This window comes from Telopea speciosissima, chromosome 8, assembly GCF_018873765.1.
Source record: "Telopea speciosissima isolate NSW1024214 ecotype Mountain lineage chromosome 8, Tspe_v1, whole genome shotgun sequence".
Classification (NCBI taxonomy): domain Eukaryota; kingdom Viridiplantae; phylum Streptophyta; class Magnoliopsida; order Proteales; family Proteaceae; genus Telopea; species Telopea speciosissima.
The window spans coordinates 17,626,300-17,650,004 of NC_057923.1; the positions used below are offsets into that span (position 1 = coordinate 17,626,300).

At 41.0% G+C, this 23,705-nt stretch overlaps 1 protein-coding gene across 4 annotated transcripts; it reads right to left on the minus strand.

The window, feature by feature from the left end:
* Positions 1-6,072: 6,072 nt before the first annotated feature.
* LOC122638328 (protein FAR1-RELATED SEQUENCE 5-like) lies at positions 6,073-13,791 on the minus strand. 4 transcript variants are annotated; one of them, XR_006329402.1, is made up of 4 exons: positions 11,358-13,791; positions 11,193-11,266; positions 6,734-7,416; positions 6,073-6,294 (listed from the first exon to the last, which is right to left on the minus strand). XR_006329402.1 is itself a non-coding variant. In XM_043831237.1 (2 exons), the coding sequence occupies exons 1-2, from the start codon at positions 13,707-13,709 to the stop codon at positions 11,195-11,197; spliced, it is 2,424 nt and encodes an 807-aa protein (XP_043687172.1). In that variant the 5' UTR covers positions 13,710-13,790; the 3' UTR covers positions 11,044-11,194. The 4 variants fall into 4 exon arrangements, 1 of the variants encoding a protein (XP_043687172.1); XR_006329403.1 differs by having other exon boundaries at positions 6,074-6,294; positions 6,734-7,325; XR_006329404.1 differs by having other exon boundaries at positions 6,079-6,294; positions 6,734-6,809.
* Positions 13,792-23,705: the final 9,914 nt, after the last annotated feature.

Below are 23,705 nucleotides of genomic sequence, written 5' to 3' on the forward strand. Positions count from 1 at the left end.
GGACAGATCTGAGCCTTCCATGGGACGTGGATCCCATATCCTAGGGGTGGGACCCACACCTCCATGGAGAGTTCAAATCTGTTACCACCCATCCCCATGTGGGGAGTTTATCTGAATTCTTGGTTGACTATATGCTTTGGCAAGTAGACCTCACACTTCTAAAATGCGTCATAAGACTCATAATTTTAAAACTGTCATAGCAAATAAGGAAATCATGTAGCATATATGCGCACTCCATTTTTACATCGTCGAACAATTTAGGATTTTCATGGTTCTACTATCCAACATGGAAGTATGAATGGGTAATTGGATACTACGCATAGGAGAGTGGGGCTGCTGGGGTGAGGGACCATAGAGAATCAAGCCTTTAGATGTGGGAATAATAGCATGATATGGTACAATCGTTCCTCAATCTGATGGAAGATAACCAGTTTTGGCTTTTGACTATCAATTAAGCGCATGACACATGAGACTATGACGGTGATGATATGTTGACAAGGATCAAAGGGAGGATCCGGCTCTTCTCTAGGGAGCTCAGCACCCAGGGCACACTCAGGGGCATCCAAGGGTGGGGTTGTGCTGCACACATCTCGGTGCACGTCTAGGGATGTGTGTGGCACAGCCCAACCGCTAGATGCTCCCTGGGTATGCTGGGCTCCCTGGAGACGAGCTCAATTGTCAAAGAGAGGCATCAGGGTCCTCTCTAGGAACCCCAGCACCCAAGAAGTGCCTAGTGAGGCATCTCATGATGCTAGGCGCTCAGGAATGTGTGCTTAGAGTGCATCCTAATGCGCCCAACAACCCAGCGCCATTGGATGCCTCACTGTACACTCCCTAACGCCTGAAAGGGGGGGGGGGATACTCTCCTTGAAATGCTGATGATTTTCTTCCCTCTCAAAGTTTCAGTTTTTCATAGGATTCATTGGTTCCATGGTGGATATTCCTCAAGCTTCATCACTAATCTTTTTTTTTTTTTGGGGGGGGAGGGGGGGGGTTACTAATCTTCTTTTCTTTCTTGATAGTGTATATATCTCATGAAGTAAGTATAGAAACAAATATTCACAAGATTGATATTTCTCTTATCAAATAAATATATTAGAACCAAACACAATAACAAACATCTTCATCCTCTCTAGAGTCTAGAAGGAAACCAACATTAATAGTTCATATCAACCCTTTTTTCTTCTTCTTCTAATAAACAAGAGAACCAAACTAAAGCAGAGAAAGTGACTATCAGTTACAAGGACTACTATTAATTAGTTAGTGACTAATGAGCACTTAAAAGAAACTAGTTACAAGGACTACTACGGGAAAAAAAATCTGATCTCCCCAAAACACAAACGATATCCAACCAGACGAGCCCCAAGGCAAAGTTGGCACTATGGATTGGAAACAGAAATACTATAAGACCTCTCACATATAAAACTGCCTCTTGATAACTCTCATATTGTATGATCTAAGCCCCCCCCCCCCCCCGCCCTTTTGACTTGTTTAGAGTTGGTTTAGGGTACTAATTTTCAATCTTCCTCTCAAGCTTCTCTGCCTTTCCCTTTGATATCATTTTAGTCCTGTCGATGCTCCCTCTCGAGGCTTTTCACATTTCTTGTGTGTTGTATTGTTTGTAATGCATGTAGAAGTTAGGTCTTTGATTAAGCTTAGTTTCTATTTTGAGATTGTACTGTTTTTGTAGGGGGATCCCTAGTTACTGTTATTAATAAAAAAGAGGGCTTGCATACTGCACCCCGCGATTTGATGAAGTTAAAGAAAAGCTTAGCTTGAGCCTGGTTTGCTGTGAGAGGTGAGAGAGGCTGTACTGGTTGGTGAGAGACTGACCAAGTACATAGGTGAGAGGCCTAAGTCATATCCCTTTCTGCCTTTCTATTTGCTTCTTTGATTTAAGATCTTCGTTTGCAATTAACAACATCAAAACTTCTTATCATAATAACGACATCCATTAATATAGTAAATGCATCCCATGGTCATCCCTCTTCCATTCCTTGGGTAACCCGTCTTCATTAATCCAATCATCATCAGTTTACCAGCCTCGAATTAGAAGGTAAGGCTTGATTTGGTATGATTTCTATCTCAATTTTGAATTGATTTCTTGAAATAGTCAACAAATAGATATTTGGTCAAAAAATTAAAATTGTTTTGGTTGTATCAATATGAAATATTTCAAGAATAAAAAAAATCCATTTGATAGTTCAAATTCTGAGAATAGATTCTTTATATTTCTTTGGGAAGGATGGTGGTGGTGGTGGCGGTAGTGGTGGCAGAGGCAGTGGTGGCGGTAGTGGTGATGGCAGGGTAGTGGTGGTGGTGGTGGTAGCGGAGTAGTCGTGGTGGTGGTAACGGGATAGTAGTGGTGATAGTGGTGGTGGTGGCGGTGACAGTGGTGGGAGTGGGGTGGTGGTGGTGCGACCATTAGGAGAAGAAGGGTGGTGTTTTATTTTTAGCATGAAATTACTACTTTGCCCATGAAATTAACCATGTGCTTATTCAAGAGTAAGAATGCTAAATCAAATGAAATAAAAATTCTGAAACAGCTCCTCAGCTATTTCAGAATTTCTATTCAACTTGATTTCTATTTCACTGAAATAAGGTGCAAAAATCAAACCAAACAATTTCAAAAATAGAAATCACCCCCTAAATTTGAAATATAAATCATACCAAATTAGGCCTAAGTTATTTGCCTCATGGCAGGGCTGGGTGTGAAGGGACCGTAGAGAATCCAAGCCATTAGATGTGGGGATGATAGTATCATATGGTACAATCATTCTTGAATCTAATGGTGGATATTGGATCAGTTTGGCTTTTGAATATTAGGGCAGCGTTTGGTATGTGTTCTAGGTCGATTTTGCTTTTTCAAATGATAAAAATAGTTATTTTTAGGGAAAATTACACTGCCACCCCTTGAGGTTTATACTAAATACATAGTGACTTCCTGTGTTTGAAAAATATATAGCCGCACCCCCTGAGTGGACGGTATTAAATAATACAATGTAAAATGCCAACTTTGCCTTCTTTTAATATCCTGTTAAATAATACTCAATGGGAAATATCAACTTTGCCCTCTCCTAAGATTATAGATCATAAACCTATTCAATTCAAACCCTATTCTCTGGCTTCTTCTCCTCCTTCGCTGCCGTCGTTACTTTCATAGCCGCCATTCTGGCCAACCCAGCAGCTCCAGGCCTCTTCCATGGTTTGTTAGGGCTTGAGTGGAGAAGTTCCCAGCAGTCGAATTCGCCCAATCGGAGACTGAAAGAATTACAGTTCCATGTGCAAATTTGCATCCGCAAGCCAAAATGAAATGTCAATCGTCACTCCAAGACCGAAAGAATTAAAGTTCTATGTGCGCTTTAATGGAATACCCACCTGGGTTTCTTTCGCTTGCTTGGAACGATGTTCCCCTTCTTACAGTTTCGTCATGGCACTGATGGGTTTTAACCTTAATATAGATTGCTTGTTTGCAGATTCCGCCTGGGTTTTTTTTTTCCTCTGGTGTCAAAGTTTCTGCTTTCAACAAAAATCTGCCATTCCTGTTCTTAGGAGAAGGATTTGTTCTTGCCAAAGAGCTTGATCTGAACAATTACTTGTGATTCGTGGCATAGTTTCATTTTTCCTTTTTTTTTTTTTTTCTGAGTTTCCCAACAGGTTTGAGTAGGAAGAATTGTTAAAAGAGAAGTGGGGGAAAAAAGAATGTCTTCTTTAGTCATCTGTAAATAATTTTGAATCTTTGGTTACTTTGCTTGTGAAATGAACTTAGTCTTCTTCTCTACCGGTGTCCATTGTCCATGTACTTTAAATGTAAGTAACACATAGCTAAATCTGGAAACCAGTCGTTTTACCTCACCGCAACGACTCCCTGTCGCGCTGCCGCTGTTGCACTCAAACGCAACCCCCTGGTCACTGCCTCCTATTGCCGCTGCGCCCAAATGCGACCCTTGTGCCTTCCTGCTGCGGCCTCTCTGCCGCAGGTAAGTTCGAGTAGCAGGGGAAGAAAAGGGAAGGGAAGGGAAGGGAAGGGGGTGTGAAGTTTGGGCTTTCCTAAGGGCAAAATGGTAAGCTCACTCCCCATTAAGGGTATATTTGTCATTTTAAGGCATCAATGGCCAATACATCACCAACTAACGGAAATGCTCCAAGGGATGGGGGCTGACCGGCTGATAGTAATAAGTACCCTAAATTCAAAGGTATTAGGTATATATTTTCAAAATATAGGGGGTCAATCTGTATTTAGTATAAACCTCAGGGGGTGGTAGTATAATTTTCCCTTATGTTTTTTAGCCAAAAAATGCAAAATCTATGTAAAATGCATTCCAAAAATGCATACCAAACAGAGCCTAATTAATCACATGATATTATCTGATTATGACAGTGATGACATGTTGACAAGGATAAGAGGGTACCAAACAGAGCCTAATTAATCACATGATATTATCTGATTATGACAGTGATGACATGTTGACAAGGATAAGACGGTTGGGGGTTGGGGGTTGGGGTGTGGGGGTGGGATATTCTCCTTGAAATGCTGATGCTTTTCTTCCCTTTCTAAGTTTCATTTCTTCGAAGGATCCATTGGTTGGACCCTTTACGCATCTAGTGTGGGAATACCTTTTTTGATCATGGTTTTAATGCACGGTATCGGCACGGGTATCGATAACACGCACAATCGATACGAGGCTTGGATCGGTAGTATCGGACAAAATTACTCCTGAAATTCTTTAAAAAATGAATTTTTTGATCATTTTACCCCTTATCCGTACTATGGTACCAGTACGATATTGCACAGTATCAATATCGATGATTAGCAAAACCGATATGTATCACCCGATTCATTCCATTTGCTTTTTTTTGGGCTTCTTTAAAAAATGAATTTTTTGACCATTTTACCCCTTGTCCGTACCAAGGTACCAATACGGTATTGGAACAATATTGATATCGGTGACTAGTAAAACCGATATGTATCACCCGATATGGGCAATACGATACCGATACTCAGAACCGTGTCTTTGATGGATTATTGAAATTAGGCTAGGAGAAAAGTGATGGAGGCAGAGCTTCCGAGTCTGCTTCTTCCGCTACAAACTTCAATACACCAAATCTGGCGTCTGCATCAATGTCAAAGGCTAGAGATTTGGCACAGTCGATAACACCATGGTCAGTGCTACTGGGAGTTATCCAAGGCAAAAATGAGGTTGGGTGTCAGCAAATTGAGCATTTATTTGGATTTCAACACTTTTGAGATCCATCTGGTGGGAATTAGATTACTTGGAGTTGTTTTGAGGGTATGTTTCAGTTGCACTATCAGTGTAGAAAAGGAAAAGGATAAAGATGAAGCTATTGTTTGGAAGTATTTGATCAGATTGCTTTCCTGTTTCATTGAGAAAAAGGAGGGTAGGGTGGGGCCGGGCTGCCGGGGAGGGCGGGGAAGAAAGCATTGGGGTGGGGCAAGGGATAAGGTGGGTGGTTTGGGTTGGGGCTGGGTCGCCACGTTGTAAGGGTGGGGGCAAGGGCAAGGGCGAGGACGAGGGCGAGGGCGAGGGTGAGGGAGGAGTGGGGGAGGGGAGTGTGAGCAGGAGAGGGAGGGGTGGTTGTAGGAGGAGATGCTGGTGACGACGATTATGAATTCAACCAGAGTTATTTTCCTTCCAAATTATTCCCAAAAATCTAAATTAATTAATTACACACCTGTAGTACCATGCCGAGCAATATTAATGAGTTTGGTCTTACAACTGGCAAAAATCCATCCCCATCTGACAGTGATAACCACTTTGATCAGCCTGTATCCAGGCCAGTATCATGGCAGTTCTTAGGTGATACTAGGAGTTTTCTAGAGTTACACTGGTCCTGACTCCTGAGTGCAGCATGATTGAGACATGGTTTAGGTCTGAGGGTGGTTTCAGCATTTCCCTTCAAGAGGCAATAAACTTAAATCCAGTATCCACTATCAATATTCTCTGGTGTTTCCCATTGGAAAATTGTACATTTCTGAAAAATCAAATGTAGAATTATTAGTGAAAATGAAGGGAAAAGTAATGTCTTTTAAGTTCCAAAAATTGGAAAGACTACTGCAATGAGGTTTTCCAATGATGATATATTTAGCAAATTGTCTAAGAAACAACTAATTGACTAGTGACTCAGACACCTACCAAAAGTTCCACAAAGAACACAATTACACAATAATACAGAAGCTTCTTCCTCCATTTACCAACTGCAACTGTCAATCATCATTGGTTGCTGCGATAACACTCCTCTTTCCTGCTCAAACAACCATGGTGTCGAAGAGCACTGTTCATAGTCATACTGAATTACGTTTCAAATCAAAGATTAAAGTGTATTTTACTTATAAACTGCTATTGAGCAAACTCTAGGTCTTCTCAAGAAGGCCGTATGTTCTCAAAGCTATATTTTGAGAACCCACCATTTCATCCCATAGTGTCTAAAATCAATCCTAAAAAAGACATGATGACCTTATGGCCTATCAATCTTGTAAATAGATAGAGAAAGTGTGGGATGGTAAATAACTCAAAGCTAAGCTTACAGACCCAGTGATTTCAATCAAATAATGTACTTTTTTACTTCAAATTCTAGTATGAATCATTAAATGGTGAGTCCATGAATACTGCAGTTTTCCTTTACCCAAAATGAATACTGCAGTTTCCCCCTATAATAGATTCATGGTGGATTTCAGAATAGCATATAATAAGAAAGTTTTTACCTTTCTTACCCTAGCCACCTACCGGGCGAAGTACATGACCGGAGATAAAAAATTATGTCTGGCGGAAAGTGTATCCTGCTGCTTTCTGAAATCAATGAATGAAAATCACAAACAGCACACAAGTTGGGACTACAAGGAGGTCTGCAAATAGATAGTAGCTGACCAAAAAAATTTTTGAAGTAGATGATCAGCACTCCAGAACTTACAGACCTCCACTACAGACCATAATAAATTAATATACATCAAGAGTGCAGGATTCACAATTTAATGGGTTCCACTGGCTAGATTTCACATGAATAATTGACCTGGTTGAATATCATAACCATCCTATACATACAACTAAGTAGCTTGATGAATGGTGTTTTTTTCTGGCCCCCTTCATAGTTATCATGTGTACAAGAGATGACACTTGGAGCCCATATCTACAATCTCCCTAAAATGAAAATTACAACCCACAATCAACAAAGGAGCCAAAGGACAATAATCAGGCTCAAAGAGGATGCAAACCATGCAATGCCTACATTATACAGAACATAGGGTGGAATGACATAGCCTTCTTACTTCATATAGTGTTTACCATTTGTGGGTAACCAAATCAAATCTGCAAGAAGTCAGGGTAGACACAACTGCATTAGAAGATCGAAGAAAAATATGATCAATTGGATGTTTTGCTCACTTTCATCCAGATGGACCTGCATACAAGGTTTGAAGTATTGGTATCGGGTATTGTATCGGAAAGGTGATTTAGGTGATTTTAAGAGACATATCGTATCAAAGAGACTCAAGATACACAAAAGATACACATGAAAATGTTTAGCATACATGCAAAATACAGTTTTGAAGCATAAAACACTATAAACAAGTAATATGTGCAATGTATCATGTATATACAATATATCATGTATAAAGAGAAGAAAAAAGTAAGAGACAAGTGCATTCAATTGAAAAAAGTAATTTTCAGTTAGGGGAAGATATAGGGTTTAGATAACACCTAATTGCCAAAAAAAAAAAACAGTTTGATGCAATCATTTAGGTTGTTTTTCACTAACCAAGTGATCCATTGCAAAAATGACACTAAAAATCAATATTTGAGCAAAAATTCACAGCTTTGATAGAAAATTGTTCTTGTGCAAATCTGGTTTCGATCTTTGATAATAAGTTGTTTAATTACCAAATGATGATAAAATCAACACTACTAGGGTCGCTTTTGCCAGTACAAACATTGAATCAAGTTGATTTTGCCAAAACAAAATTGATTACAATGCCTTACAGGAGCTCTTGGTAAGTGTTTTGAGTCATTGATTGAGTAATATACTGTATAAGAGATGTATCAATTGAATTGATAAGTATCAACCATACCTGGTCACATATTGACCCTATACAGTTGATAATACTTTTTTTTTATGTATCGTATCGGTGTCGTATCATATCGGTATCCTAAAAATAAGATATGTATCGGTTAGTATCGGCGGATACGCTAAGCTACTTAAAACCTTGCCTGCATATCAATACCCAACCTAATTAGATGACATAACCATTTGATCAATCAATTTCCTATGGAAGTTGAAGAAAGGGTGTTGTCCTCTGATCTGGTTAGCTCTTGATCAAGGAGGTTTCTCACATGTTTCACATTGAAAAGAGGAGGTTTCTCACCCCCTTACATAAGATCAACCTGTAAGCAACACCAAGCAGTATACTCTTCAACACCTGAATGAGCCGAGGTTTCATACTTCCATCACCTCAAAACTTGAATTCGTAAGGTAGTGTTGTTGGTTCAACAATAGCAAATAATTTGGCTTTCTACTAGATTCAATGAACATCAAGAAAGAATATCAACTAAAATATATCCAATCAAAATCCATGCCATTATTATGGATAACTGGGAAATAATTATTGAGAAGCTTTAATCAGAAATAATATCATATTCAATTTATGTGATGTAAAGAAAGACAAAATCAAGGAAATAGAAGAGATCCCACAACAGTTTGATCACTCAAATGAGCACAAACAGAAAACCTAAAATCTACTCCCTCTCTAAATGGAAACACAGGAGGACACATAATGGTAGGATTTCATCCAAATAAGAAGGAAACAGAAAGGAGGAAAAAAGAAAATAACATAACCACACTAACAACGAGGTAGCAACCAGAGATGTGAAGAAAATATTTAAGAAGAAACGCCAGGACAAAAGAGGACATTTGAGAAAAATAACTCAGGAAATAAGAATTGAGAACTAAGAAAACATTTAAGCAGAGACACCAGGAGAAAAGAGGACATTTTAAGAAAAATAATTCAGGAAATAAGAATTGAGAACTAAGACCTAGTTAAATAGTGGTTGAAAAAATCAATGATGTAGATCGACTAAGGAGGTAGAGAAAGAAAGGTCCAGCCAGCCAGACCTTTAGGCACACCTTTTGGTCCAAAATTGTAGGCCAGGTTTAGGCCCATCACTACACCAGTTCAGTGACTCCAGTCCATGCGTGGGGGATTATTAGAAGATTTTTTTCCCTATTTGTTTCTATTTTAATTACTATAAGTTAGAGTAAGTTGTTACTATGTATTAGTTTATATTTTATGTTAGATTGCAAGTTGTTACTATGTATTAGTTTATATTTTATGTTAGATTGCAATCTATTGTAATAAGGTAGGACTCTTTTATAAAGATCACCTACTACTTAGGTAGATAGGACTCTCTTATAAAAATCACCTACTACTTAGGTAGTTTCTATTTCTTAGTTGCTAATTTATGGGTTGTTTTTATTTTGTAATGTTTGTAGAAGTTAGGTCTTTTATTAAACTTAGTTTCTATTTTGAGATTGTACTTTTTTGTAGGGTGGTTACTTCTCTATGCAAGGGGGATCCCTAGTTATTGTTATTAATAAAAAGAGAGGCTGCATACTACACCCCACTATTTGATGAAGTAAAAGAAAAGCTTGGCTTGAGCCTGGTTTGCAATGACAGACTGTGGTGAGAGGCCCTACCGGTTGGCGAGAAGCCTTGGTCATATCCCTTCTTCTTCCAAATTTTCTTTTTTCTGGTTCCGAAGTTCAGTCTTACGCATACCATTACCTCAAGAAATGTTGCTTCTGATTTATCATTGTTTGAGGACTGCTGAGATGAACTTTCACTGAGGTACATGTTCCTTTTATGTCTGAGAAAATTTTTTTTTTTTTTTTAACAAGGCCTGCGATTACCTGTTGTGTAGTTTTTTTTTTATTTGGACTGCTACTTTGAAGGTTTGATAGTGCAGGATCTAGCCATCAGATTGGAGTAGAGTTTTGAGCATTTGAAGGGCTGTTCTAGCACCACCATCAACCTGAAGCTCTGCTACATCAGTCCTGCAGCTCCTGCCAACAGTGAGATATTTATGGTTGCTATTTTCTGTGTTAGTTTCTATTCAGTATTTCAGTGAGTCGCTGGTTTTGAAAATCTGACCATCAGTTTAAATTGGGGAGGGGGGATGTTAGATATTATGATCCAGATGTTGTGATGAGGAATTGGTGGTAATTTGGACTTGAACTGCTGTGATGATGCATAGATATTGCTTAGTTTCTAATTCTGAAACCGTAACTCTATAATATCTCCACATCCAACCATTGGATTGGAGCCATACTTTGAGAGGTTGAAGGACTTATGGAAAACTAGTTACACTGTTACTTTGGGATTGATCTGCGAACTGGTTTGGAGAATATCACGGACCTTGTTCTTCTGGTTGTGCACCTCTACAATTCTGTTGTGGGTTCTACAATTCTGTTGTGGGTAGTGTTAAGTTATGTGTTTGTAATATACTGCAGGGGTATTTTTGTCTAGTCCCTTGGGTAGTCAACAGTTAATCATTAGTTAGAATTATGTTAGTAGTTGTAGTTAGTAAATTTCTTCTATTATGTTTCTGGTTGTTGTAGTCAATATGTTAGTAAGTCTCCTAGTAGTTCATGATGGAAGAGAGTTACCACTGACCCAGCCCGTGCGTGTGTGTGTGTGTGTGTATATATATATATATATATATATATATAAACTAGGTCAAAGTTACATTAGGAAACTCTCCTAACTAAGACAAAACACAATAGGAAACTAGGACTACCTACTACAACCAAAGACTTAAAGTAATAAAGGAAACCACGATACGGAGTCAGGGACACTCCTCCTATTGTGGTACATATCTTAACAGGTAGGATACTGAACTCTAGTATGATGTTGTTTTGAATCCACCAACAAATGCAAGCAAAATAAAACAAACGAGAAATAGAAGGACCTCATTACAGGCCATAAGAATCCTATCTAAGCACTGGCCGTTTAAAAACAACCCCTATGAAAACCAACCCTAGAACCCTGGGAACAACAAACCCACTTATCAAGCCACAAGGATGAAAAAGGAAGCATCACGAAAACATTTCACCATCAGAACAAAACACAGTTATTCCACTTCTTATAAACCATGAAAACATACACCTGATAACAAAATGTTTACCTTTAACTTTGAGTAAGATTGTCTTGGGTCCCACATGGACAGGCCATAGACTCTAAGGGTTGATTTTGCTGACCCTACAAAAGTGAGAAAACCTATAAGTAGATGACAAAGAGGAAGTTGAAGGTAATAATTACTTTGTCCAATTTGAGGAACAAAAAATCTTACCATAGTGGCACTTGGGCCTGAATCTTTCAACCACAAGCAAGTACGACTATCATGTCCAGGACACTTACATTTTGTGCATGACTTAATTCTACTCATTGACTGCTCCAGAACGGCTTGGGAAATGCTACCATTTATTGGAGATTCTCTCCTATTGGTTTTACGGAGATCAACAGAGATTATGGAGATTGAATTATCAACCTGACTCCAAGCTGGGTTCACATCCTGATAACCTGCACTGACCATGGTTTCCAGTTTGGGGGCATTAGCTGCATTTTTCTTTGCCTCAAAAATTTTATTCCTAGCCTCTCGTAAAGCACTTAATGCCACCTTAAAACTATGGTCAGATGCAACCCCTTCCTCTGCACATTTAATGGCTTCCTGTAATAGAACATTGTATTGAAAGCTTTTTGCCTTCTGAGAATTGGCTTGCATCTCAACAGGAGTTATTAAGTCCAATACGGCATCATCTTTCGAATTTCTTGTCCATCGTTTCAAGATATAATGTGGTGGCAACGTAAAGACATTTGTTGCTTTGAACACAGCAAGCACATGTCTACAGAGGATGCCTTCAGACTCGAACATCCTGCAGCTGCAACTAGCTCTTTGTTCAGAAAAAATAAACCCAACAGAGTATACTCTATGTTCTTCATCAAATCTTGCTACCTCATAAGTACTGATTTCACCATCCTCCCTAATTTTTTTAACAGCAAGCACAAGAGATTCAAAAATTTCATCCTGGAATAAGGTGAACATTTTCCTCGTATAAATTTCTGCAGCTTGTTTTTCTATAGGCAGTGGTGTCTTCAGGACTGGTTTAGTGTAAAATGTGTCAAACTCTGCCCTTGCTTCTTTCTCAAACCGGTCATCCAAAGCCTTCTCATACTGCTCTGCAAAATCTTGTAAAGTAGTTCTTGCATTCACATACCCATCAAAAAGTGATGTCACAGATCCACCACGATGGGTTGCAGACATCCCTGCAAAGAATGTGTCCAGTAAGTATATTGGAACCCACTCTTTACGATCAAAGTATAAGGATTGAAGCCATTCATTCTCCCTCAGGTTGTACTTATGAAGAAGAGACTGCCAAGCTAATTCAAACTCTTCAATCGTCTCACTCTTGTTGATGCACTTATCAAACTCCAATTGAAATGCTTTTGGAAGTGTACTATACACATGCCCCAATTCCTTTGGCATTTTGCCCAGGATATGCCACTTGCAATATCGATGGCAGGAGTTCGGGAAAACCTTTGCCACTGCATTCTTTATATTCAAATCATGATCAGTTATTATTAAGCCAGGTTGGCGACCAGACATTGCTTCAAGCCAGGTTTTGAAAAGCCAAATAACTGTTGATTCAGTCTCATCTGCAAGCAATGCACAACCAAACAATACTGACTGCTTATGATGATTAACTCCAGTAAATGGAGCAAATGGCATTTTGTACTGATTCACTTGGTAAGTTGTATCAAAGGCAACCACATCAGAAAAGCAGTTGTAAGCAATTTTTGATCTCGTGTCAACCCAAAAAACACTGCTCAGTCGATCTTCTTCATCAACCTGGATAGCATAAAAGAATGCAGGATCATTCGTTTGCATTATCTTGAAGAATCCCAAGAGATTTTGGGCATCAATACCAAAGGCGCTTAGCCGTCCTTTCCCAATATAATTACTCTGGTCTTGGGAGTCAAATCCAATCTTGTCATAACTGTCACACTCTTCAGTTAAGACATTCACAGTACTGCTTGTACCCATCCCAGGGGATCCAAGAATATTAATCAAACTTCTCTTTGGATCATAATCCTGCCGATGTGATCGAAGAAAATGCCGCATCTCTGGAGTCACCAATTCATGATTATGGTTCTTTTCCAATTTTGCAACATACCATGTCCCAGAATCTCGTCTTCTTACTGTCATCAGTGCCTTACAACCTTCCCTAGTGATTGGTCGGGCCCTTCTCTTTTTGGCATCATCACTTGAATCAATCTTTCTTGCACGTTTCTCTCGACGAAAACCTTCTTTCGAGCAACAAAATTCTCGAGAAATTATAGAGTTATCCTTCTTTGAACGGTAATATGAGTTTACACGGATGCTAAAGCCCATCTGCTTAGCATATGCATTGTAGAAATTCCTAGCATCCTCTTCAGAAGCAAACTCCATATCTGTGGTCGGTTCAATGATTCCACCAAGCAGACATGAAGATAAGTCAAGGTTCATAGAATCTTCATTCTTTCCACCGTCCACAACCATAGGAGCTTCAACATCCTCAACAACACAGCATTCTTCACCTTCATCCTCCAAAGTCACATAGGCATCTACCAGTTCTTTACCTTGATTAATGGCCTCTCCCTCCATGTTGTTTTATCTTTTCTGCAAAAATATCAAACTATAGAATGGAAAAAATTCCAAATGTGCAACATCATGCGTCAATGAAAGCGAGACGAATTGGCTAATAACAACATATTTTTATATTATTTTATTGAAACATAAGAGCATTCCTATCAATTTCTTTCTCCCCTTATGGGATAGGTTGATGGTGTTAACAAAACAAGGAAAGTGCATTTCTCAACATCTTTATTTACTTGGAGCTCCTTCAATAAAAGCGTGATGGGAATCATCGAAACAAGTCAATTCATCCACTTAACAAGCTTCACACAAATGAGTGTAATAAATTCGACAAATAACTAATACTCTAATAGTAACAATCAAAATAAAGCAGTACACACATTTTTTCCGGTGAATGAAAGAGATAGGGAAACGGGTGGATATGGGGATAGTTTAAACTGAGGCAACACAGACAGCTAACCACTTCTTTTTTACTTGGTGCATGGAACAACAACAAATGGGCTTGTTTTACAGAACATGAATTGATGGGTATTATAGAACAATGATTTATTTCAGCAACCAACAACATGCACATGATGAATAGTGAAAATAAGGAATTAGAAAGGAAGAAAACCTTATATAGCTCAAACGAATTTAGAAAGAAAACTTTATATAGTTCATAGGAATTTCACTAGTATTTACTGTACAGGTCCCATAATAACTTCTTTAAGCTCATCGGTGCAGATAATTCTAAGAGAGTAAGAGAAAAGAGCATGGTAAGGAACAGAAAATGTATTTTCAGCTCAAGTCCAAATCCATTTTTTTTCTTCTAATAACTCAGTTCTTCACTCAGTCTAAAGAGAAGGGTATCAATCAAAATGCCAATGCATGCACGGCCCGCAGCTTAAAGGTGACGCAACTGGCGAACGCTGGCATGAATCCTTCGAAACCAGAATGAATGTGAGGAAAAATAACTTCCCAATCACAGAGAAAACAAGAGGAGAATGGAAAAATAAAAATCCCAAAACGATTTAGTGCACGGAACCCTAAGAAATTTTGGGTATTTTAATTCCGTGGATTAGAAAGGTGAAAGATAAACACGTAACAGAGAGAAAAACATACCTGGGAAGTTGCAGAGTGACGTCGTTAATGGGGGAAGGAGAAGGAGAAGGAGAAGAGGATGAAGAAGAAGACGAGGACGATAAGAGGATTAGAGGACAGAAAGAAAGCTGTCCTTTTCTTTCAGAGCAAAACATCAAACGCATTATAGCCGTTCGATGACTTCGTTCAGAAATGTCAGGATAATTTGACGGTCTAGATTTTGTTTGTAGACCGTATTTATAATTTAGTAGACTTGGACCATGGTAAAGGTAAGCTAAATAGTAGTCAAAATAGCAGCATAGGACATAAAGCAGAGATCTAGGCCATGATTTTGTTACTTTGAACAAAGTGGAGCCCAGTTTAGTTCAAATTCAGGCCCAATGTAAAGGATGGGCCAAGCCATGAATTCCTGATGAATCTTTAAGTAATGGTGTCAGTCAATACAGTATCAGGAATTTGGTACAAAAGATAGAAAGTCGACACTAAACTGTATCGTAACAAATACAAACTACATTGGCCCAACGTAAACGATGGGCCAGACCATGAATTTCTGATGAATCTTTAAGTAATGGTGTCAGTTAATACAGTATCGGGAATTTGGTACAGTTTTGATTCGATACAGAAGATAGAAAGTAGACACAAAAACTGTATTGTAACAAATACAAACTACATTTTCAATACTAATACCATACCAACTCAATACAGTTACGCTTGAATTTTTATTCGGTATAAAAAATGGTTTCTTATTCGATGTCCAATACGGTTCATTCGGTATCAAATACGGTTTCTTATTCCTCTTGTCCACCTCTTTCTACTACCCCTCCTGGTATTCACCCAAAACTTGAGCCAGTTCCGGACATTTTTTCTGACTTGCCTCCCATTGCTTGTTCACTCCCTTCCTATTCACCCATTTTCACACCTGCACCGTCTGCTGTTAGTTCTAATCTCCCCTGCTCTTCCGACCCTGGTCCACTGGACTGGCCAGATCCATCCCAGGTGGACACCCATGTGGATACACACTTTATTCCATCCATTTCTTCTCTCTTGGCTGATCTGCCCCCCTGCGATTTTGGACCTCTTTATTTCTAGCCCGGCCAATTCTCCACCATGTGACCCCCTCTCCACTCCTGAACCCACGACTGATCCTGCTCCTTCCCCTTGGCCTCACCAACAAACTTATCCAAACACCCCCTTTGCTTTTACAAATGCCCCACCCAACCCTACTTTACACTCCAACCCCTTCTCCTTCACTAACCTACTTTTTCACACCCACGACCACCTTCGCACCTTCTGCAACCCTTCACTTGCCTCCCCCTCACCTGCTTCATTTAATATACCATCCCCTCCCATCTCTTAGATTGCTTCTGAAATTCCTACACCTTCTCAGCCTAAGCCAGTTGTTGTCAAAATTTATAAGTGTTGCAACAGGTGTTGTAAACGATACAGCCCCACAAAGATAAAAATCCCCAAAATTTCTATGGCCATATCCCCCCCCTATCTCTTCTTTTCCGGAATCTGCTACTCTTGGGGGAGGCAATTCTCCAACCGAGAGGTCTTCTGTACAAGGTCTCAGGCCATCTGCTCCTAGTCCCACCATATCTTCCTCTATGACTGGATCGAGCTCCTCTACCTCTTCTGGCTCTACCCAAAGCCGCTGAAAAAGGTCCAAGGCCAAAGGGAAGCAACATGCAAGATTGAGCAGAAGTAAAAGAAAGAGGCAGGAATCTGGGTTTGATTTTATTGGTGCAGAGGATCAGGCTGAAATTGATATCCTTCAAAAAATTTCCTCTGACATACTCAAGATGGTGGACTCTCCTAAGGCTCTATCCAAGAAACTGAAGGGCTGGTTGTGTGAGCTCAAGAAGGACAAGGACTTCCATGCTACTGCCCAAAAGAAGCGCTCTATTTTAATCTCTGAAGCATCTCCTCTTGGACACCAGACAATGCATCACCAGACTCGTGAGTCATCTGATATCCCATCCACCTCGGAACCGCGCAAGAAGCAGAATTGCGAGGGATACAAGAAGGACTCCAGAAAGCACTTTCACTGGCAGGACAACAACTGACTATGTAGACGGATTCACAGGAGATCGCGGATTGGATCACCAACCCAGAGAAACACCCTTGGCCATTTCAGTTTTATACTTGGTTATATGATATTTCTCAGCTACTTACTAATTTTGGCTCTGTAATATTTCTCAAACAACCTAGAACTTACATTGAACCTGTGGATAGGATTGCTAGATTTGCTAGGGTGAATTTGGTTTCTTCAGATTGTATGGAGGACAATGCTTCGCTTATGTTTTAATTAATAGTACTTCTGCACCCAAAAAAAAAAATATACAGTTTCTTATTTGGAATCCAATTTTTTTGGGAGTTGAGACTTGAGATGATGCCAAGGAAGTCACATCTCGAACAATAGAGAAATTAGGAATAGAAACTTGTAATGGTTAGTAGGTTTAGGGTTTTGACTTTTGCTAATTGTCTTTACTCTTTATACTTAATTTTATATTATTATATACATGCATTATATGGGTTGGCGTTCTCTATGGGGGAGCGTGGTCCCTGTGTGTATGCAGGGACCAATGAGAGCACGTGCGTTGGCATCATGGAGGCGTGATTTTCACCTTTCATAGGGTGTAGGGTGATCATTTCGCCTCCTATGTTTAGACATGGGCGATACACTCACCCCACAGATAACTTTTTCTCCATATTATATATATATATGGGAAAAAGATCTCCACTTGGTAGTGTTTCCTACGCCCTTTCACAGGGCACCGTGAGATGACGCCTCTACCCCCTTGGATAGATACCCAGGCGTGCTCATCCATTAGCCCACTTGTGTAGAGACCATACGACCAAGTAAAGATCTCTTGGCCTATATGTATAGTCATTACACATTTTGTCTTAGAACCGGTCATTTTGCCGCCCCCTCTCCCTCTGTGTCTGTGTCGATTCAGTACAAAATCACATAATTTAGTTTGATTCGGTACGTGTTGAACGGTTTTGTCTTAGAAACCAATACCATACCAAATCGATGAAGATTCTATTTTTCCATATTGAAACCATATCACATCTTCTTTGGTACATTTCAATTCCCAATCGACACCCTTACTAAGTGTATGCACCTCATGCCATCACAAGCGTACGGTCAAAATACTTTCAAGGTAACTATTTGTCTGGACGAGCATTCGGATCCTCTACTGCAGCTAAGGGTGTCAATTGGGACGGTTCCCAGTATTCGGGACGGGTCCACATGGGTACCGGTATCAAAGGTGCCAATCCCAGTACCATCCTATTTAGTAAACGGGACCAAACCTAAGTCCCAGTCCCAATTATTAATGGGACGGGATGGTACCAGTTCCTAAACGGTTCTAAATCTGACAAAAAAGGGAGAAGAACTTTAATGATTCCGAGATGGTTCCATTATTAGAAAGCAACTTAGAGTACAAATCCAAGATGAATTTCATGGTTTTATTTCTTCAAATTCCCTAAGATCACATGTAAGTTTCTCAAAACGAAGTCTAAGAATTACTGAGGACAAACTGCTGTCATATACCTTCAATACAATAACATGAAATAGACCCTTTGAAAGAGTACAAATGGTTTCGGTACCTAATCGGTATTTCGGTACTGGTACCATTGGGAATCCCGTTCCACAATCGTCCCATCCCATTTATTATTCGGTACCAAAATCAGATCCCAATAAATGGGACGGTCCGGTACCGGATTTTAGTGGGACGGTTCCCGATTCTAATCCCAAATTGACACCCTTAACTGCCGCTTACATGTGCGGTCGGCATGCAGCCTCACACAAGCAGAGGCGAAATGACCGCCTTACCCATTGCCTGACCATACTATCTGGGTGGGATCCATTTCCTGCCCCTGTGAGGCTGCACACCGGCCGCACAGGAAGGCGGCAGCAGAGGATCCAAGTTGACGAGCATAAAGGGCAACTGGCTAAGTCAACTTGCGAATTAAACTATAAAAGTTAAAATTGGTGGAGTGGTGTAAACGTACGTGGACATTGACTCGACAGAGGTTAGGGCTCGTCATTCATGGGTTTCTTGCCATTGCGTTAATAATCCTCAACATCACCACCACCACCACCTTCACCTTCTTTCTTTCCCGTGTTAACAATTCCCTCTTACCAAAAAAAAAAAAGTGTTAACAATTCCCTTCTCTCTCACTCTCTGTGGCTCGAGAGGTCCTTCTCTGTGTATCTTGTAACTCAGAAGAAGAAATGTTATACCCGTACCCCGGGATATAATTAAATATCATTTCTTCTCGTGACGTGTAGATACCGCTGCCATGTATGCTGGTGACCTGTTCTCCATGATGGTCAAACCTAGCTACAAAATCGTTGACCACAGCACGGGTTTGCCTGTGGAGGAAAGATTCCTCAACCGCCAGTGGGGAAAGTTCGTTGACGGCGACTTCGTCGACTACCCTCCAAGTACCAGCCCGGGAAGCGAGGAGTTCCGGAGAGAGCATCCTGGACCGTCACCTCAGTTGGATAATTCGTTGGGTGATGAGCTTCGCATTGCCGTGGCGAAGCTGTTCGGGGTCATGGGTAATAAACCATGACAGGGGAAAAGTAAGTTCTAGCCTCAAGACTTATTAATTATTCTTTCCTTGGTAACCTCGAAGTGCGGGTCCGGGCTTGAACCGCTCGAGCTATTTCATGAGAGAAGGGAATAATTTAAGTTCGGGTCCCACGTACCTTTAGGAAGTACATTGGGGACTTATACCCATCTCTTATGAACCCATCTAAGAATGGGCTTTTCCCTAATTAAGGTTGTGGGCAGGCCCATTTAACCTATTGACCCAATGATGGGTTATTCCATCCACTTACCCACATAGGACTAATGGGTTGACCCATTAGGCCTCATGACCCATTTGTCTAGAGGTACCCAAATACCCATTTATTATAAATGAGTCCATGAGGGAGAGAGAGAACATTACTTCTCCTTCATCATTCTCTTCTACCCTAAATCGTGGAGGAGAGAAAGAGGAGAGAAAGAGGAGAGAAAGAGGAAGAGGAAGGTGAAGAGGCTTGGAGGAAGGTGGAGACCCATCTCTTGGGCCATAAATCGTGGAGCTCTCTCATCTTGGGGGTAGGTAAGCTATTGAAGCTTCTTCCTTCTTCTATTTTGGGTTTTAAAGGGGGTTGGGTAATGGGAGAGATTGACCTAGATCTCTCTTGGAACCTAGGGAGTCGATGGAGCATTAAAGCCCAAGCTATGGTGGAGTTATTTCACTCCATTATGAGCTCTAATGTAAGGGTTCTCATTGCCATTTGAGAGATTTAAGGTTGGACCCTAATGAGCTTAGGATGGAGTTTCCTAGAAGTTCTTGTGCTTTAAAACCACTTGAAAATGGGGTCCTTGGAGGGGAATCCTTCGGATTTTGGACCTGAAGGTGTGAGGGTTTACATGTGGTTTCAGACCTGCAAGAAACCACCCTGAAATTACCTTCCCGAGAAGGCCCCTGTGAAGCTCGGATTTACACTCGGTTTCAGTTTTCTGAAACCACATCTGCATCCGACCTTGACTAAAATTGTCCTGGAGCCCCTGTGAAGCTCGGATTTACACTCGGTTTCAGTTTTCTGAAACCACATCTGCATCCGACCTTGACTAAAATTGTCCTGAGCCCCTGTGAAGCTCGGATTTACACTCGGTTTCAATTTTTTGAAACCACATCTGCATCCGACCTTGACTAAAACTGTCCCGAACCCCCGGTTTCCTAGGATTTACATGTGGTTGCAGAATTTGGGCATGAAACCACTCCTGCAACCACTTTGTTTCTGAAACCTTATACTAAGTGATTATGGGAGACCTTTTGGGAATCCTTTCCCTTCGCTCGTTTAACCTTATTTCACTCTTTGTATAGGTTAATATATTCATTTTTGTGGCTTATTGCTTGATCGAGGGGACAACTGATAATCGTGGTGCTTGGCGTATACGTAGTGAGTGGGTTTGGTCGTTTGGGCCTGTTATTATTATTGCATTATATATTATGTAATCATTATAATTAATAAGTATGTTTGCGCATATTGCATACTCTTATATACAATTGTTATAATGTTGATCGGTAATGTTGTACCTTGATGGGTCTCGGTGCCGGTGGGTACCGGTACCGGAACCCCGAACACTATATACATTTATGAAGAAATTATGTTGAATATCATGTTGAACTGTATGCGCCGTGCCGTGCTGGTAACCGGGCACTAAACCAGATGAAAAGTTGATGCGCCCGAATTACCTCTCGGGACGATAGGACTTGCATGTAGTATATTGTGGCTAGGATTTCACACCCTTATGCTACGACCACTTACCAAGAGGGTTTAGGTGTTGGGTAATCGTGCACGGATTACGTGGAGGTGGGAGAGCAGTCATGGTAGTATTGGTTATCGTGGGTCCGCCACCGAGTGGTCTTGGAGGCTTCGATCGGCGTAGGTCCCACGTGACAATTGAGGTTTCATTGTGGCGATAAGTTAAGTGACCCACAGTGTCTCCCGAGTTGTCACAGTAGCATATGCCATTGACTTAGTTGTTTGTTAGGTGGAAAAATGGACTTAACATGTGCATGCATCATTGGACTATGTGAATTGCGTGTTTGTGCATCCCCATCCCCTCACGGCTCGGTGGAGCTAACCCCTCGTGCGCACACTTTTTAGATTATGATGCGGTGACGGATATCTCGCGGGACTTGGAGTGCAGCCCTCGGGTACGATGAGATTGGTGAGGAGGAACCGGAGGCCGTGTTTGAGGAACATGGCGACGGGTGTCCTTGCGATGATTGTGCCTACGGGCCGTGAGGATATTCGGGACTCGATCCCTTTTTGATTTACTTTTGAGGCTAAGGCCTATGTTGAAATACTTCTTGTTATACCATTTTTAATAGTTATTAGATGGTCATTGGAAATGTAACTAATTATGTATTTATCATCTAGCCTTTGAACATCTTGTAACTATTCGATTTATACGCTCCGCAATACTATCGATCCTTGGAATGTAATATTCTCTTTTCTCGCATTCTAATATTATATTGTGTTAATATTGGTTATGATCGTATGCGTTGGGACACCGTGTCGTGATCCGGCGGTTTAGTAGGATGACACGCGTCGCCCTAGTCACCCTTTATATGATATTATATTCCTTATCTAGAATAGGGGCGTGACGCGTGGTATCGAGCGGATGCTCTGCACCACCACGATCTAGGATTTGTGATTTACTCTCCACAATAGGTTGCTAAGTTAAAAGCTTCCAACACCGCATAATTGGAATGTGTGTGAATACTAGGGAGAAGACTAGTTTAGGGTGAAAGCCAAGACAATAGCAAATGATAGGCACAACAAGTGGAAGGAAAGACATGTGTATATATTTATAGATATATTCCTTCGTTACATTGTGAATACATTTTCCATAAGCCAAATGAGTGATTACAAAAAAATTCAGCTGAACTGTAAACTTCAAATTCTTACAACCAAGAAAGAGAAAAAAAAAAAAAAATTTACTACATGGTAAGACAAATAGCTAGGAGTCCATAGAGAGCATGGTGGGAATGGACAGGAGGTCTACTGCTCCATCTCATCATCACTGCTGGGCTCATCCTCTGTGCCCTCATCATGGAGGTAGGAGTGCAAGTCCTCCATCTGCTGCTCGAAGCTCTTCATGCGTCTGTCTGATGCATCGAGCCTTGTGTTCACTCCTTCAAACCCCTGAGCCATGCTGGTGCTCATCTAGCCCAAAGCTGCAAGAATCCTATCGATGTCCGACCCACTAGGAGCATGTGCGGGATGAAGAGGCAAGCATGCACACCGGGCCGAGGAGGAGGCTCGCACCGAGGCTCAGGCCCGTGGCCCTCTGCTGGGACCAATGGCTCCCCATCACTATATGCATCCATCACAATTCGCATCCTCGCCACTGCATTACGATCTAGAGGTGGATCTTCAGTTAAGTCTTGATCCTCCTCACTCAAGTCAACTCCAAAATGCTGGAAAATAGTGGTGAGCAACCTCCCATAGGGTAAATCTAAGTTCTTCCTGGGATTTCGCCCCGCATGATCCATGGTCCGCATGATAATGTAGGGCAGGCAGATGGGAATGCCTTTGTAGAGGTGATAGGCCACATAGCCTACGAAGATGGAAGGCATGGTGCGGTGACCTGCTATAGGCACGATGTTGTGCTGCACAATCCGGCTCAATATCCTGGGAGAATTAGCAAAAGAAGTCTCAGACACTTTCTTCTCGAATGCCCCACGTGTAAGCTCCCTGTATAATTCCCTGTATGCCTCTCTCCTGAGAAAGGAGTAGGGATTCTTCCATGGTGCGCAGTAGGTCTTCTCTCCCCAAATAGCTACATTGAGGATGCCTGCCAACTGTGCCCCTGTGAAGGAAATGTTGACTCCCTTGACATAAGAGATGATCCGGTAATCTCGCGTGCCTAGGTTCTCGGTGTGCAGGTTGGCGTAGAAGTGACGAATGAGCTTGGGATAGAATGGCTCTGGAAGGTTGAGGAGGTTGGACCACCCCAGTGCTTCAAATCTCGGCCCTACTTTGTAGCCCTTGAGGTCTTCCAGTACCACATCTCTCCCCTCCAAGATACTCTTAAAGCGGAAGTAGTCTTGGTACGTTTCTTATTTTTCTAGGTCTTGAAACCATAGTGCATCCAAGGCAGCTGGGGCAGCTTGTTCGGCCCGTGCACGCCTTGTTCTAGGAGCCATTTACTTCCCTAACCTACAACCAAGGAAGGCCAAGGATATAGAAACATATTAAGTCAATGCTTGGATATTAAGGCCTAAGCAGATATACAATGAAAAGAGACAAGGAATTAGAACCTAGACCTTGATTCCTACAACAGATTAACCAAATTACAGCAGGAAATGTACTAGGACAATTTTGTTGTGAATGGTCTAAGGAGT

Coding starts and splice junctions, on each gene's coding strand:
- LOC122638328 (XM_043831237.1), bottom strand. CDS start 13,709: ATGGAGGGAGAGGCCATTAATCAAGGTAAAGAACTGGTAGATGCCTAT. Junction 11,267..11,357: donor CAGGCCCAAGTGCCACTATG/GTAAGATTTTTT, acceptor TCACTTTTGTAG/GGTCAGCAAAATCAACCCTT.